Source organism: Leptonotus elevatus, chromosome 4 (genome assembly GCF_054856555.1).
Source record: "Leptonotus elevatus isolate MCC_2025b chromosome 4, RoL_Lele_1.0, whole genome shotgun sequence".
NCBI classification, from domain to species: Eukaryota; Metazoa; Chordata; class Actinopteri; order Syngnathiformes; family Syngnathidae; genus Leptonotus; species Leptonotus elevatus.
This window is the reverse complement of record NC_141242.1, coordinates 525,726-542,895: the sequence shown is the minus strand read 5'-3', so window position 1 is coordinate 542,895 and position 17,170 is coordinate 525,726. Positions and strand designations below refer to the sequence as shown.

General features: G+C 51.1%; 3 protein-coding genes and 2 non-coding genes across 7 annotated transcripts; 1 reads left to right on the top strand and 4 right to left on the bottom strand.

Moving 5' to 3' along the window:
- Nucleotides 1-370: 370 nt before the first annotated feature.
- LOC147174863 (small ribosomal subunit protein eS17) lies at nt 371-3,619 on the bottom strand. The gene is made up of 6 exons (XM_086072677.1): nt 3,606-3,619; nt 3,097-3,232; nt 2,198-2,349; nt 1,473-1,578; nt 718-783; nt 371-503 (listed from the first exon to the last, which is right to left on the bottom strand). The coding sequence occupies exons 1-6, from the start codon at nt 3,617-3,619 to the stop codon at nt 426-428; spliced, it is 552 nt and encodes a 183-aa protein (XP_085928803.1). The 3' UTR covers nt 371-425.
- On the bottom strand, nt 555-685 carry LOC147174865 (small nucleolar RNA SNORA71). Its single transcript, XR_015094756.1, has one exon. It is a non-coding gene; the product is annotated as a small nucleolar RNA SNORA71 (small nucleolar RNA).
- Nucleotides 2,046-2,172, bottom strand: LOC147174864 (small nucleolar RNA SNORA71). Its single transcript, XR_015094751.1, has one exon. It is a non-coding gene; the product is annotated as a small nucleolar RNA SNORA71 (small nucleolar RNA).
- commd9 (COMM domain containing 9) lies at nt 3,551-7,032 on the top strand. The gene is made up of 6 exons (XM_086073756.1): nt 3,551-3,671; nt 4,141-4,257; nt 5,113-5,252; nt 5,331-5,365; nt 6,516-6,619; nt 6,695-7,032. Exons 1-6 carry the CDS (start codon nt 3,618-3,620, stop codon nt 6,821-6,823), a joined length of 579 nt encoding a protein of 192 aa, XP_085929882.1. The 5' UTR covers nt 3,551-3,617; the 3' UTR covers nt 6,824-7,032.
- Nucleotides 6,979-16,926, bottom strand: fcsk (fucose kinase). 3 transcript variants are annotated; one of them, XM_086073753.1, is made up of 25 exons: nt 16,764-16,926; nt 16,538-16,651; nt 16,250-16,401; nt 15,662-15,712; nt 14,540-14,665; nt 14,396-14,468; nt 14,220-14,317; nt 13,941-14,021; nt 13,751-13,870; nt 13,239-13,395; nt 13,056-13,162; nt 12,878-12,979; nt 12,323-12,496; nt 11,774-11,847; nt 11,351-11,706; nt 10,467-10,541; nt 9,964-10,189; nt 9,623-9,789; nt 9,317-9,544; nt 8,983-9,126; nt 8,803-8,922; nt 8,526-8,713; nt 7,892-7,991; nt 7,601-7,824; nt 6,979-7,540 (listed from the first exon to the last, which is right to left on the bottom strand). In XM_086073753.1, the coding sequence occupies exons 2-25, from the start codon at nt 16,608-16,610 to the stop codon at nt 7,469-7,471; spliced, it is 3,288 nt and encodes a 1,095-aa protein (XP_085929879.1). In that variant the 5' UTR covers nt 16,611-16,651; nt 16,764-16,926; the 3' UTR covers nt 6,979-7,468. The 3 variants fall into 3 exon arrangements, with proteins under 3 accessions (XP_085929879.1, XP_085929880.1, XP_085929878.1); XM_086073754.1 differs by having other exon boundaries at nt 16,460-16,926; XM_086073752.1 differs by having other exon boundaries at nt 16,538-16,926.
- Between the last annotated feature and the right edge of the window lie 244 nt (nt 16,927-17,170).

The window sequence follows — 17,170 nt, the reverse complement described above, 5'->3', positions numbered from 1 at the left end:
AAAAAGAATATTACTCTTGATTTTTTTTAAATTGTAGTTTTTCCTTTGTATTGCTGTCACGCCAGAGAAAAACAAGTATGACATTAAAATGGGGTAAGTTTGATGTTTTAACAAGTGGAGGCAAAATCAAAGCAATGAAGTGACTTGAAGTGCAAGTCAGACTTTAAACTGTTGAAATGATGCCATATTCAACTTTAGGACATTTTTCCATATTCAACTTTGACATTTTTCCTAAAGTGGCAGCAGACGAGATGAATGCAAATCCATTTGTCAAGGTGAGTTTGTACAAAGTAATCAACAAGATTTATTTGGACAAAAACAGACTTAGTTGAACTTGCAATCTTCAACAAAGACAAACAAAGTCAGCAGCTCGAGTTAACGTTTTTTGTTTTATTAGCAGAAGAAGAAAAAAAAGAAAAGCCGATTTAAACTCCTCGAGGTTGTTTGAAGTTCATGCCGATCGTTTGCTGCGTCACCTGAAGATTGGACAGACCGCCAAAGTCCTGACGTCACAAACACACGCACAAAGGTTAGAAGAGGACGACAGGAAGTGATGTGCGCCGGCGCCAGGGTCTGACAGGAAGTGGCGGTCCAGCAGACACGGGAAAGGCCGGCAACAGTTTGCTGTTCCTGTACTATCGATGACGAAGGCGAGGGAGGCGCCCACGCCACTTTCGATACAGGAGGTGATGCGAGCGAACGAGTTTTTGGACTCACCAGCAGTTTGAGCATCTCCTTGGTATCGGGGTCCACCTCGATCAGCTCCTGATCCAAAGCGGAAACCTGCGAGCAAGCGCACGCGACAACACGTCAACAACATGCAGACAAACGACTACGGCGATCGCAACGGTCACGTGACTCGATGGATGTCGGCGAGCGCCAGGGCCTGATCGGAAATGGCGGTCCGGCAGACACGGGAAAGGCTCGCAACTTGCTCTTCCTGTACTATCGATGACGCCGGCGACCGACGATCGCGTTCGGGAATCCGAGCGTCACGCAGTCAGTCGAAGAAAAAAGTTAGCTTGGCATGCTAACCGTACTGCAATCTGCTGATTGGGAAAACCTGAGGCGGAAAGTCGCATGTTTGCTTCCCGGGTACGAGCCAATAAGGCGTCACTTCGTCAAAACTCTTTTTGGATCCAAGGTTTCATTTTCATAAAATAAACGAGGGCCAGTGTTGTAAAAGTCGCCAACGACGCCGTTTGGGACATATACCACATACGGCCGCCATTTTCAAACGGTTTCAAGAGTCGGTTGGATTTTCCAGAAACAAAATCGACGTCAACAGTTCGAGCATAAAATACTGGCCTCGGATTGGTCTATTGCCGTTTGAGTAGCGAGCCAATCGCAGTCTTCATATCACCAGTAGCAAGCGATGATGTCATGAGATCGGATCAAAAGCCGACTTTTGCCGGAGCGGCGGCGACTCGTTGGTGGAAAATGTTGCCGTGCGCCGACGACCTTCGACTGACCTCAGGCACGTAGTTGTCGCGCCGCTCGCGTTCCTCCTCCTGCAGCTTGATGGAGATTCCTCGCACGGGACCTCGCTGGATGCGCTTCATCAGATGCGTCACGTAGCTAGCGTGCAAGCGAAAGCGTCAACGTGACCACATTTAGTTTTTACAGGTGTTAATTGTACATGAAAAGCAATGAGATGATCAAATTAATTATGAACAAAATGTCAACTTTTTACTGCTGAAAATGGCATCACAAGTCAAGACCCTTTACAACACACACACACGATGGGTTCTTGTTAGCCCCAAGGACAAGGCGAGTTGCTCACGGGTCTGTTCTAAAAAATTAATTAAAAAAGCTCACCAGTGATGGGACACTGGCAAATATTTCACAAGATCGTTTAGAGCTGTAATTTGAAGAGCGTAATATTTCTGCTCACGGATATCAAAGCGGCAGAATCGAACACGGGCTCGCGCCTCCACACAAGCGCACTCGCTCGGTGCAGCGATTCCTCGTTTTGACATTTCGGCATAATGTGCAAAGTTCCGAAGACGCGAAAGCACTCAAAGGGGAGGTGACAAAGGTCGAAATGTGGGAGGGCGCCAGGGTCCGACAGGAACGGTCGTCCAGCGGACACGGGAAAGGCTCTCCGCGTGCTCTTCCTGTACTATCGATGACCGGGCGACTTGTCACGCCGAGGTCACTTTCGATACAGGTCGCCGGCGCCGAAGGACAAACTCACCCGGCAATCTTGTTGCGCAGTTTCTTGCTGGGGATGATGGCGATCTCCTCGCACACGCGCTTGTTGGTGTGGAAGTCATTGCCCAGCCGGGTGTAATACTTCTCAATGATCACTCGGGCGGCCTTTTTCACCGTCTTGGTCCTGACGCGCCCCTTTACGTCACACACACAAATCGGCGAGCACGTTTGCAATCATTTAATGCCACCAAGTCACTTTACACTTGCAGGGAACTGCAAGCTGCTCCAGTCTCGTGTCCGTGCCTCCCTCCTCCAACCCAGCTCAATCAAATCATCAGTTCGTCAGCAAGCTGCGCTGAAGCTTGATAAAGATCCTGCTGAAGTGATTAAAGTGCGTTGCAGGAGAGAGGCATGGAGAACAGGCTGGATTGAACACAAATCGCAGACACCTACGACATCAATGGCGTGAAGAAGACGTTTGGCCGCCGACACAAGTTTGGAAGTCAAATCGTCATTTACATGCGACGAAGTGCTTCGCATGAACGCACATCCGCTTTACAGCACATACAAGTCAGCAGCTAGCACCAGCATGCTAAGTGTTAACATCAGCAGCGAACTTGGCCAGAACTGCTGTGTCGTTGAACCGAGTAAAAGGTTAGAAAAGCGAGCGTGCACGTGCGAAAGGCACGAGCATGTTGTTCCTTTCCATTGCCTTGAAAAAGGGGCGAAAAACGACAAGTCGGCGCTTCACTGAGCGTCACCCCGCCGCTCGCGTCCTCCCGCCATTATGTCGCAAATTCAACACCATCCATCGTTAATAAGGCAAAAATTGAATCGCAACGAGTGCGTGAGCGCCACAGATGATTACAGTGCGGCGCTTTGACGCGGCTAAATGATAGGATTACTTTGGATGGCTTAACAAAGTACGTGAAAAACACCCACCATGATGGCTCGGCCTGGTAGAAGAGGACGCGTCACTTCCGGTGGGAGTTTATATCCGCAAACGGAAGTTGGGTCAAGGATGAAGCTACTGATGCTACGCCACTTTCGGTAGGAAGCCACAATGACAACTACTAATCTTTTTTTTTTTTTTTTTTAACACACACAAAACAACAAAACACTGGAAGGTAACGTCCTGGGAAAAATACAGCACCCATAAAATAAAATAGTACAAACGTACATTATATCACACATAAGTAGTATAGTAATTATAGACTGATGTATAACCACACATAAATATAATGAACATAAGTACACGTATATTACGCAAGAGTAATTTAACCTTATGTATACATTTGTTATTAGGAGTTTTACAGCGAAGTAGAGAAGTTGGCAAGGTATGAGAAGGAAGTGGTATGAGAACTTGTGATTTTTAGGGGGCAGTGTCGCGCAGCAGCGGCAAGTTTGCGTGCGGTTTCTTCTTCTTCTTTTAAACGTCCGGTAGCTGTCACGTGACTGCAAACATGGCTGCCACACTGTCAAGCGACCATTTCGACAATTTGCAGCTTCTGCTCAAGGTTCAACCCCCCCGAAATGATTTTATTAACATCGAATAATCATCAAACTGTTTTGTCCGCTTGATTAGTCAGCTAGCAGCAGTTAGCTTCGATCCTAAAACAGGAAGTCGCCGTCCTGACGTGTTAGTTGACCTAAATAGACTTGAGTCGATTGCTGAGCCACGACGGATTTATTTCAAAATGATGTTTTTGTAAGAAACGAGACACATCGTGAGATTTGATGCCACAGGCGAAAAACAAAATCATGTTGCAAGAAGCTCATGTTTTATTCATTATTCACATTGCTATGTGACTTTGTCATGAAATACGAACTAGTGGCAAATACATCCGTGTTAAATCGTGTTGTTAAAAAAAAAAAAGAGTGGGGGGGGGTGCATTTGCTTTTCTTTTGCTGTCTGCAGCCATGAGGCTGTTGTCAGTTGCCTTACCTGGAGGTTGAAACAAATAATAGCGTGCGTGTGTTTTCCAGGCCCCGTCCAAAGACTTTGTGAAGGACATGTGCGTGCACAGTCACGTCGCTCCAAGTCCGATTTGGACTGAAAAAGCCGCCACTGCGCTCGCCGTGCCTGAAGCTCAGGCGGTCCAGGTACGTCCTTCGATCGAACTCGCCGACCGCCAGCCGAGAAGACACTTTGGTCTGTTTGAGTGCGGAAGCAGCCAAAAAGTGTCTTTTCAAACGTTTCAGCAACAACGCTGACATTTCAACAGAGGAGGGCAAACAAGCACGCTTTTGATTGCTTTTATGACGCCTCCAACTTTAGAACCACGCAGAGCGAGTTGATGCTGGCAAATAATCACAGATTGGCGTTTGCTCCCCACGTCATCATCTCGCGACGGCAACACACACTTTGTGCGCGCAAACGCCACGCATTTTTCCCACGACTACTGGAGTTTTATGTTTTAGCACAACATGCAAGTATTGTTTATGTCATGTGACGAGAGGAACTTTGATGGCGGACGTTTTTTGAGTGCAAAGGAGTGACAGGACTGAGAATATGAAGATCATTATTACATTTTACATTTAAATAACAGCCCTGATGTTTTTCCGTTGAGGATATTTTGTTTAAGAAGTTAACAAGAAAGTCTCAATTAAAAAAGAAGTTATCGAATAGGGAAAATGATTTCGAATATCGTTAGATTTCATGAAGCTCGAAGAACTCGGCACCAGTATTTTTACTTGGTATCGATCGATAACAAAATCTCAAAGTATCGCACAGCTGAGCTGAAATCCAAAGTGATGCAACAGCGCCATCTACAGGAATATGTTTGTTGTTGCCGTTGCATAAAAAGTGGAATTTGCCAGACGAGCTGGACGCGAGCCGTCGAGCAACTTTCTTGACGAAAATATTCTCGAATGGAAACGTGCCGGTGGCTTCGGCGACCATTCAGTCCGACGGCTCCCTGGTGAGCCGTTTTGTGTGTGCGTGTGCGTGCGTTTCAGCTGGCCCGCTCACTGCGCACGCTGTCGGCTCACGTCGTCTTGCACAACCTGAGCTCGGCCCAGCAGATCGTCCGACTTTTCCCCGACGGCTTCCACGGCAGCCTGAAGAACCTGCTGGCCAAGATCCTGCTGGACAACAGGTCGGCTCCACTGGACACGCCCTCGGCCGCGTTGTCTCCTTCTGATGATGTCATACGTGTGCTCGGGCTGTGTTTCAGGGAGGCGTGGCGAACGGACGCCGTCGGCGGTCAGAGTGAGTGAACCGAATTCATTGTTTTGCATATGTTGGGCTTTACTTTTTTTTTTCAATTCAATTCAAAAAATTTATTTCATTCTTTAAAAAAATAAAAATAAATGAAGGGACAGAAAGAAGGAAAACTCAACACAAAATAAACGACCGCAGTCAAGACACTTTCTGAGTAACAATTAAACTTGTACTAATGATATTTATGCTTTTATTAGAGCTGTCAAACGATGACATTTTTTGATCAGATTAATCGCATCTTAGAATTTTGATTCATCGCCTAATTAAAAAGGCTTTTTAATCAACATTTTTGCCCACCAAATTTAAATTCTTTCAACATTTTTGAATCCTCTCCTCCTTTTCTTTTCCAATCAGTTAATTACGCGCATCATTTAAAAAGACATGAACAAATATTGTAAATGTCATACGCAAACATTGACACTTGACTTAAACGCATGTACTTTTTGTTTTTGGGCTACGTTTAACGTCGCCATCCAGCGAAAGGATCGTCTGCGCTCAAAATGAAGTGTTGCGTTAATGCGTGATTGAGGCGATCATTTTTCTGTGATGAATTAATTAGTTAACGCTTGAACTTTGACAGCCTTCATTTTTATACATTAAAAAAAAAAGCAAATGGGACGATTTAGTTTTATAATCCACCTGGAGTTGAAATACATCCTTTTTGTTGAGTTGTGTATTTAGGGTTGGAAACAAATATCTGTTCCTCTTCATTTGTTCTCACTTTTTTGAGTTGGATTTGCATGTTAATTGGCCTTCATACGTTATTTGCAGGCGCTTCCTTACATTTGAACGTTTCATGAATTTTGGAGCGTCTCCGCGTTTATGTCACGGGTGAGGCCTTACAACGCAGACCAACATTATCCGTGCTTTTAAGATCCGCGTGTTTTATTTTTTTTATTGTTGAATTTTTATGTTATTAAATAAGAACAACTTATGATTACATGATACAAGTATTAGGAAGTAGAAGATGTAAATGACGATCTGATGATTGAGTTGCGGGCCCCGCCGCACATCTATTCGCCATTTGCACAAAATGGGCCATTTTTTGGGGTGGTGAATAGATTGCGCTGTTGATGCTCGCTGGTTTGGTGTGCGTGTGCGTGGCGTGGCGTGTGCGTGGCGTGTGCGTGGCGTGCAGCCTCGCTGCCCCAGCTGAAGGCGGTGGACTGGCGTGTGGACGTGGTGAGCAGCTCGGACGCGCTCAGTCGGATGTGCGTGCCCACGTGTCTGGTCCACTTCAAGGTTTGTTGGCACACCGGACACACACACACTCACGTGCACACGTATGTACAGCGCGTGCGTGTGTGTAATTGACAGACAGAGGATGTCGTCGGCGAGGATTGCGTTTCCGTGGCGACCGTGGAGCTGAGCAGGGAGAGTCTGGACACCATGTTGGACGGGCTGGGCCGCATCCGAGACCAACTGGCGGTTGTCGCTGGCAAATGATGGCGTCGTCGTTCAAAATGGCGCCATTGAATTAGGACGTCTCTTCTTTTTTTTACATTTGGTCACTTGTTGCTAGGCAGACTTTATTCGAACTGCTTCCGGAGCCCCGCCCACTCAGCGGGTGAACGACAGAAATCAAAGACACAAATGCAGACTGCAGAAGTGAATCAGGGCTCTGTATTCAATATAAAAATAATTCTAGCAATTCATGCATTTGGTGTTGTTGTTGTTTCTTCTTCTTATTAAAGGGCATTTGTTTCTTTCCTGTTGTTACGCGTCAGCCATGTTGGATAACGGCTGCCATTTCTCTTTTGGGAAAATGTCGGGTTTTTTCTTTCTTTTGTAAATCATTGAAATGAAAATGTTGCCAACATTTCCCTCAATTAGCAGAAACAAACTTCATAGTGGACAAAAGCAAGCTTGACATTTGAAACGTTTTCACGTTTGTATAAAATGTCAAGTTTGAGGCTGAAGGGCGGACATTTTTCTGCCAACAAGCGGCGTGATGGCAAACGGAAAAGGCCGCGGGCGCTTTATTGCGATTTGATCCTCAGCCATGAGACTCGGCTGGCGCGCGGTCTGACGTGCGCTTTTTGGCGCCATCGACAAATCAAGACTTGATGAGGCGTGCGCGCGTGTTCGTGTTCATACTGGCTGGAGGACCGTGAGGCCGTCCAAGTCCACCTGCACGTCGTGGACGCTGAAGTCTCCCAGAGCCTAAAAGAACACAAGACGGTCACCGTGGCAACGACCCGACGACGAGCCGGCGTCGCTTACCGGCGCGTTTGCGAGGACGCCGGCGACGACGTCCTTCTGGTCGGGCTGGCGGGTGAGCAGGCAGAGGAAGCCGCCGCCCCCGGCGCCCGCCAGGCTCTGACCCAGGACCAGCGGCCTCAGCGCCTCCATCATCACGCGCACCGACGCCGGCTCGCAGCCCGGCGCCATCCGCTTCTTGTGTTGCCACGAGCGGTCCAGGCAGCGGCCCAACCGCGACAGACAACCTGTTGGCGCCACACGCACACACGTCAGCACTGGCGCGCGCGCGCACGCAATTTGTCAGCGTCTCACCATGGAGACAAGCCCGGGCGCACTCGTCACCGTTGGACACGAGCTGCTGAGCGTCGTCCACCATCGCGGGAAGGCGAGCGTACCAGCTGCGCACCACGTCCTGCACACGCCAACCCAAAAAACACCATTCGGAAAACATGTTTAGCGAAAATGTCCTTCGTTTTAGTCTTTGGAAATTAATTTAATGCACGAGCCTTTGGGGATGATTTTTACAGAAGAAGAGAAAAAAAAAATCAGATTTTAAAGTAAGAATCCTGCCAAACTTCTTTTTTTCTCTCTTCACTGGCCAAAATCCTCTTCCGCAGATTTCAAATGTGATTTTAAGTCGATTTATTTTGATGTCAACCAGATGAAGTGACGTCACACACAAGTGACGTCATCGAGCAGCAGCCAATAGGAAAGCACCTTCAGATGACGTCGCTCCCATTTTGTTTTAAATAATACACTTTTTTTTAAACTAACACTGAAACTAAATAAAACAAATAAACACTAACAGAAGCAGCCTGAAAACTAATTGGAACTAAGAAAATGTAAAAAACTAACTCAAATGAAAACTCCTAAACTCTAACAACCCTGGCACACGCACACACGTGTCTGTTGGTCACAAAAGGCTTTTCGTGCGTGCGTGCGTCACCTGCAGCAGGTTGCGAGCCAGTCGGGTCTTGCCGGTGTAGACCAGCAGGAGGCGCCGTTCCAGAGCCTCCACGAAGCCATCGGGCGTTTGCAGACGTTCCACGAGCACCCGCAGCGGCAGACGCGCTTGGGACCGGCCCACCTTAACGCCGCCCTCCAGACCTCCCACCTGGTCCTGCCAGCCGCCACCTGACGAGAGAAGACCAGACGCCGTCGGACGCCAAGGCAGGCGAAGGGCCGCCGCCGCGAGCGAGCGAGCGAGCGAGCGCGCTGCCCACCGGTGGTCAGGACTTGTTCCAGGTGCAGCACGGCGTGGACCAGCGCGTCCTTGCTGTAGGATCGCCCCGTGGCGCCGTAGACCGCCGCCAGCAGCGCCCCCGCCAGGATGCTGCTGGTACCTGCGCGTGGAGAAAGTTACGGCGCCGTCGAGCAACAGGTCCCCGGCGGTTCCCTCTCACCGAGTCCCGAGCCGGTGGGCAGCGCCGACCAGCCGTGAAGCTCCAAACCGCCGCTCCAGCGAGTCGTCAGCTGACGCCCCAAAGGATCCTGGGAGGATGGCGAGGCCACACCGGCGCACACGCACACCGCCTTCAGCAGCGCGCCTGACAAGCGCACGCACGTTACCATGACGACAGTCGCCAACGTGTCACACACACCCGGCCACCGCGGTAAGAAGGCAATTTCATATGCACGCGAGCACACCTGGTTACCGCGGCAACAATCTGACCCGACAGGCCCGGTCGCCACGACAACAAGGAGACGCGGACCCTCGGAAAAGGAAGTGAGTCGTACCGGGCGCGTTGGGCTGGCAGTAGTCCTTGAGGTGCTCCGTGGTCTCGCACACCGTCTCCGTGGCGACGTCAGAGTCCCGCCCTCCGCTGTGGCTGACCAGTCGGAGGAGGGGCTGCCGGATGCGCCGCGCTCGGGCGCCGATAGGTCGCCGGCCGTCAATCTTCACCGCCACGTTGGTCACGCAGCCGCCGCACTCGAAGGCCAAGGGCGGCGTGTCGCTCCAGCCGCCTGCAACGCAGACGCCGCCTTGGTCACCTCATCGCCGATTGGTTTTTTTGTATCGATGGTCGTCAAGCGGCTCGTCACCGGCAAGGTCGATTCTGGCGGGACACTCCACTTCATGCCACTGGCCGAGAGGCGGGACGTCCCCCTGGCCGATGGTCACGAACTTCTGCGATGACATCACGGCCCGGCGGAGCAGCACCTGGGCGGCGCCGTCATAGTGCCGCGCCGCCCGCATCAGAAGGTCCGGCCTGTCGAGGAATTGTCACACCACGCTGACAAATAAACTCCGCCCCCATTCATGGCCAAGGGTGTGGCTGGGTTGCTATCGCTAACATCAAAAAAGGTTCAACCAAACCAAGCTTGCTAGCGTCACGCTAACACAAAACACAAAAGGCCGCAGAGGAAATGAGCATCTTTCTAACCTGCTCAGCCAATCAGCTCGCTGCGCCGCCAGGGCCTTGACTCCGCCCCTCAGATCTCCTTCTTCCAGCAGGACGTAAGCGGCGCTCCACTTGTGGTTGGCGGCCGGCCCGCTCCTCAGCCCGCCTCCGCCCGCCGCCTCGGCCCAGCACGTCAGCACGTCGGCGATGCACGACAGGCAGCGGGCGGACACGCCCGGCTGGGCTCCTGACTCCGCCCCCTCGCTGGCTGAAAACGCAAAAACGCCACACGATGGCTCAAATAAGACAAACACAAGGGCGGCAAAAATCTGCGTTGAAACAAATGATGAATATGAATCGTTAGCTTGAGGACAATCCAACCACAAAAAAAGTGTCAACGTGTTTTGGAGCAATCTACAAGCGTGTCGGGTGCGAAGGTGCCTTTAGTTTTCTCCACTCATTTCTTGACAATGGCAACGAACAATTGTGCGACAGACGGAGATCCAACAGGACACATGATGACGTCCTGCTGCTAAAGTACCAACCGTGGACATCGCCGTCATCAAGCGACTTCCGGCCGTGTGGCTCCGCCCCCTGCTCCGCGCCACTTCCAGCTGCGACTGACGGGCGACACTTTCCAATTAATAACAAAAGCAACTGAGAAGAGTGCTAATTTCATCAACGAGAAAATAAACTAAAATAATTTTGTACATTTTTCATCGGACTAAAACTAGATTCGATTAAAACGTTCATTAAAAAACTAAATCAGTCTGCATTTTTGTCGACTCATGAAGACGAAAATGTACTTCACGTCATAAAAACTGGACTGAAATCTGTGGACATTTTAGTCCATGAACAAAAAGGAAATGATATGATTTGGTCAAATCTTGTCTCTGCTGATCTGTCACGTCTGCGACACGCGCCCTTTTCAAACCTGCAGCTCGCGACTGCAACGTGCACAAGCAGCAGGTGGATTCACCGTGAAATATTGAAAAAGAAGAAGAAGAAAATTACAGTTTTAACGTAACGTTAATCCGAGAACGTTCCGACAATAAAGTTAACCCGATCGCTAACTAATGCTGGCTAGCTTACTAGCTCGTAGCATGGAGGCATCGTAGCCACTTGTTGATTGTGTGTTAAGTGCTTTTTCATCAAAAAGGTAAAGGATTTTGTTTTTGTTTTTATAGTTTTAGATCTGAAATGTTCAACATCATCTGCTGGCAAAAAAAAAATGTATACCATCATTTTATCCAATGACGGTTTCGACTAAAATGTTGACAGTTTTTGTTGACTAAAACTAGACAAGTACAATTACGTTTTCTTAAACTAAAATTAGTAAAAACTAGGGTTGAAAACGAACACGCGTGATTGAAACTGAGACTAAATTGGAAAATTGTGGACGAAATGAACACTAACAGAGTCGACTCACTGGAATCCAGCACGTCGAGCAGCGCCCCCTGCTGTCCGCCCGCCACGGCGGCTCTGAAGCCGGGTAGCAGGCAGACGTCACTTTGTCTTATCAGCACGTCTCGGACCCGCTTCCTGCCCGCCAGGTGCAGCAAAGTCTCCCTCCAGCGGAGCTCCGCCTCCTGGTGCGTGAGCGACAGGACCTCCTTCAGGGAAAGGCGCCACGCCTCCCTCCAACGCCGCACGCAGCCGGCCCCGCCCAGAAGCCAGGCCACGCCCCCCGCTACGCCCACACCGCCCCCTCTGGGGTGCAGGGCCGGGAAGAGACGCGCCTCCAGCAGATGGCGCGGTTCTCCCGTCGCCCACAGGTCCTCCGGCCTGACGCGCAATGACATCACTTCCTGTAGTGCACCCGGAGGACGAAGGTGCGAGCGGGAGGTCCTACCGTATGCCGGTCCTGCTGAAGAAGACGTGCCAAGGCGCGTTGACGAAAGACGCGCCTTGGTCATCGCAGCACAGCTGAGGACAAACGTTAGAGGGGACATGAGAAAGGAAATGATGCAACGTGTTGGACAGACGTAAAAAAAGGACACAAATAGGATAGGAATGAATGGAGGACAAACAAAGTCAAAAGATTTCTTTGACTTCATGTTGCTCTTCAGCAGTTTTGTGCCGTCCTTGAATGCTCATTTTCATGCAAGTCAAGCAAAAAAAGGAACAAAATGCTTGGACGCCTTTTGTTGCGGCTTAGGATCGTCTGCGGAGCACGCGTTGAAAAACTCTTCACAACACGTATTTTGTCATCCATCTGGTCAGGAAGTACCTGGTGATCCTACTGACCCCCCCCCCCCCCCCCATGAGTGGCACCGACGACAAATTTGTGGCCCCCTCCAGCATTGAAGTATGATGGGATGTCGATGAGACATGATGACACCCGACAGCTTGTGATGGGACATGACAGGCGGCGGGATGAGGTGCGAGCGCGTTGGCGTACCTCCAACCCGTCCAGCGCTCCCATCACGGTGAAGACGTTCAGCTTCAGGTCGCCCAGCTGGATGCGATGTCCCTGAATGATGATGTCATCATCCAGCGACAGCCGTCTGATGTCGGGGGACGCGGACGCCTCCAGGCCAGACAGTAAACAACCCGAGGGGACGTGCAACGGACCCTGGCGGACGGCACACGCAGGTGATCATGTTGGTGACTGACGGAGCGATAACGTTTTTTAAATGTGGCGATCAAATCGTTCCAACGTATTCATCAAATCGTATTTGTAAAATCGTTGGAGCCAAATCTAAAAACCTGACATTTTTTATGGATCATCGTTAAACCTGACAATCAAGTCAACACCCCGCGGCATCATGGGAAAAAATAATAATAATCAGCATTTAGCCAAGACGTTGGAACGACTTCCGTTTGAAGGACTTTATCAACGCGACAGAAGGCAATGAAAAGTGTTTCTTCCACACTCGCATCCTTTCCAAAAGCATTTTTCATTTCACAATTTGCTTCCGACGCGCCAATCGCTGCAAAACATTCGCCTGCGAACCTGCAGGTGGCAGTGTTGCACCACGGCCCCGGTCGCCACGGCAACCGCTCCCTCCAGAACGCTGTTGATGACGCGCCCTCCTTCGCTCACGCCGCTGGCCACCTGTAGGGGGCGAGAGCGAGCGCCGGCTGCCGTCAGAGCCGCCAGGACCTCAGGGAGACGCGCCCCCAGATGTCACCTGGATGTGAGAGTGGGCGTGTCCCTGGGCGGGCTCACGGGTCAGACGCAGGACGTGCTGCTTCCCGGACACAGTCATGTAGTCATAGCGGCCGCCCGGCACGTACGCTGAGGACGGACGGCAAGGAAGAGGACGCGTGAAGGACGCAATGAGTTCACCGTTGGGGACGCGGCGAAGACGAACCCAGGCTGAGCGCCGTTCCTCGCAGGAGCCGCCACAGCTCCTTCCTGCCGCGCTGCAACATCGGCCCCTGCGGCCCCCGTGCCCGAGCGCCGCCCACAAACTCGTCCTCCGTCTGATCCGTGCACAAACACTTCAGCACGTCCAGGAACAAAGACAGCTACAAAAAACACACACGTTCATTTTTTGCCGCCATCTTGTGTGTGGCATCCTGGTGGCAAACAATGGCTTCCTTCTGCCCATTCGCAAACATAACACATTGTGTCGAGTCGCTTTCTTTACTTTGATTGTCATTTTGTTGTTGTTGTGATTGTTTGCTGTAAATAAAGATGAAATCATTTGGAGAGAAAAACAAAACAAAACAATTGTGCTTTGCTGCCATCTTGTATTGAAGAAAGTCATTTGGACAACATTTGAGCTCGAACAATTGGAACCTTTTTCTGGGCGCGGGGCGTGGCAATACCCGCCGAGGCCACTCCCACCAAGAGCATCGGGTTGTCGCCATGAGGACCAACCTGGAGGGGCGGAGCTCCGGAGTCCAGGCCCAGATAGGTGCAGCCGTCCAGAGGCGGCGTCACGTGCGTCTGCAGAAGTTTCTCGGCCACCTTCCGGCTGAAGAACACCGGACCCGACACCTGCGTGCGCACACGCGCGCGTTGAAGTGCACGCCTCGCATCACACAAATGTTCGTTTGTTGTTCCACACCAGAGGCACTTTCCCATCATGCATCAGCGCTTGGCGGATGTGCTCCGGGCTTCCCTTGTAGATGATGTCCCGGACGTCACCCTGGAACAACAAACGCACACAAACTCAGTCATCGACATCAGGGGTGCGCGCGTCCGCGCTTCGACAGCCTCCATCCAGCCTGTCTCCCTCCTCCGACACACCTCGATCAAATGATCAGCTCATCATCAGAAGAACGGTCCTGATGATTTGATTGAGACAGACGTGAAACCGTCGGTCATCAATCAAGTTGCGTCTCACCTTTTGGTCACTCAAGTAGACGCCGTGATGGACGGCGTACGACACGTCACCGGGGAACGCCACGGCACGAACGCCGGAAAAGCCGTCCCACGACAACCCTAGCGACACACGCACACACCAGCACGGTGTCAACGGTGCAAACCAACGTGCAAGCGCGCCGTGCGTGTTTTCCTCACCGAAGTCCGCGGGGATGCTGAACATCATGTCCGTGCTGCACACCCAAACGCCAGGAGGGGATCCCGGACAAACCTGAGAGGACCACAAAGTCACGCACGCACGCACGCACGCACGACACACGCACGCACGACACACGCACGCACCTGTCGAGTGAGGCGGTCGAGCAGCACGTCCAGGCAGCAGACGGGCGCCTGAACGGCGAGGGCGGGATCCTCCACGGGCAGCCACGAGAAGGCTCGGCTGCACGAGCTCCACGGGAAGTCGCGACCCTGTGGACGCCAGCGACGGACGTCAGCGACCGACGCCAGCGACCGACGGAAGCGACCGACGCCAGCGACCGTTTAACACTCATTGGCTTTTGTTCTTCGAGTGGAATCATGAAAAGCGCAAACGGCATCTGATGAACCCCAAGTTGAAGCCGGCAGTCCGCACGACGCCATCTTGGCCAGTCGCGCGGTCACTGTGACGGCGCGCGTGCCATAACGTCGCATGCTTGGTCTTTCACTTCCTGTTCCAATTGCCGTCATCAATGGAACATTTGGAGCGGCAGTGGCTGGCGAACGCTGCCGGCCTGCAAGAGTGGCAGGAGGAAACGCAAAACGGTCCCGAAAGTGTCGTCCATCCTCAGCAAGATTGACGTGCAGACGGCAAACGCATCGCGCGCTTCGTCGTCATGGCAAAACATTTGAAGGCTTTTGCATTTTATTCACGCGTGCTGCACAACAAAAACGCTGATGGATCGTCACCAAAAGTCACGTGCACATGAAAATGTTGGGAGGACGGGCCCAATATTCTGGATTGGACACACGGCAGCCTCCGTCAGCCATCAAATCCAAAATATTGCGCCGCTTGTAACACTTTGGGACCGTGTGCCCATGAACGTTGCCGAGGATGGACGACGGCGCCGCTTTTGGGATGCGGAGCTTGTCCGGCAGCCATTTTGGAGGCTGGCAGCATTCGCCAACCGCGGCCGCTCCAAACGGGGACAATTAAATGGCACCCGAATTTTGACGACACCATACGGCATTTTTACGGAGCACGAAACAAGCCAAAAGTAAACATTGTGGCGTTCTAGAACGTGTGGCGTCACCGTGATGACGAGACTGGTCAAGATGGCGCCGCACAGGCCAAGTCATTCTTTTCATATTTAATCAACGTCCACTTTTCTGTTCAGGTCCTCATTGACATGCGCGCTCACGCATCGCAGGACAAGAAATGTCCGGCGCTGTCAGCAAGTCCGAATGTCGAGCGGAGGTCAAACTGACCGTGTGGAGCACCAGGATGTGGGCGTCGTCCAAAACGTCGGCCGTCACCACCTGAGGGAGCGCAACAGGACGTCACATGATTTGCAGGAGGCTCATGTGACGTGTGCCGTGAGTGAATGTCCAGCAGAGGTCACCAACTACTTCTTGGGCAGCGGTGTCAAAGTCCGGTCCTCGGGGCCGGAGTCCTGCATGTTTTAGAGGTTTCCCCATGTTCAACACTGCTGGTTCACATTAAGGCTCATCAGCAAGCTCTGCAGGAGGAGCCTGATCATTATCCTGATCACTGAATCAGGTGTGTTGAAGTCGAGCAACCTCAAAAACATGCAGGACTCACGCCCCGGAGAACCGGATTTTGACACACGTGTTCTCGGGTAATGAGTTTGATACCCACTTCTGAAATAAGACATTTGCTCAAATCACTCTTGTTTTCTATAAATCTGGGTCAGTGTTGACATTCTTAAATGTGCACATCCACAACGTTCCGAGAAAATCCCCACGTCCTGCCACTGTTAAGCTCTTTTTCCCACCTTGGTGACCCCTGATTCAGTGTCCGCGTAAGCATTCGTGTGCGCACGCAAGCACACTCACAGTGTGTCCCGCCCGGCTGCTCAGGTGCTCCGCCGCCACAAGAATCGCGTTGAGGGTGGCCCCCCCGCTGCCCAGCGGTTCCTGGCGGTCCTGCACCGTCAGCAGCATCGTACTCGCGCACACGCGCCCGCCGCGCTGACGCAACTCCAACTCTGGAGAAACAAACACAAACTCGTCACAAGTTGCAAACTACAACATCAGATTGCCCACCTCTGATTTATGAGACGCTCCAATTTGCAAGCGACGAGTGCGAGTTGCGGCCCCAACAGGCGGCCAGGTGTACTGCACCTCTGTCGAACGCGTAGACGCTGTCTTTGTGCTGGCAGGTGAGGACCACCACGGTCCAGCTGAAGGTGGACATCGTTGGCCTCTTCGGATCCCGCTTTAGAAACGACAGCTTGTCTAGAACGAAGGACAAGTTAGCGTTTTGAGTTTTCACCGTCTTCCCAGCTCGACTGTATGGAAGAGAGCTAGCTAGGCTAAGAATAGCGCATGGACCAAGTGGCCAACAGACCAATGACACGATGAAAGAAGAAGCCTGACTTGCTGTTATATTCTTCTACAGCGCCGATACATCTTAGTTAGTCGCCACGTTTCTGGCCAGAGTAAAAAGTGACGATAAGCCAATGTCGTTTGTTCATGTTGAAATCTCAACTGGTGGATTTTGAACCACTCGGACTTCCGTAACGCTACAAGTGGCCTTTATTTACAGTTTCAGCACGTCTCCACCGGGCGGTGACTAACAAGCAAAAAATAAATAAAATCTGTGGGAATAAAATTACAATGTACACATGATAAAGACATTTAAATTGGAATAAACACTGTTCACAACATGATCAGGTTCACTCAATGACAAGTAATCAAACATCATTTCACTTTCTCAGAAACTATTCAACAAACTGGTAAACAGCACTTTATCTG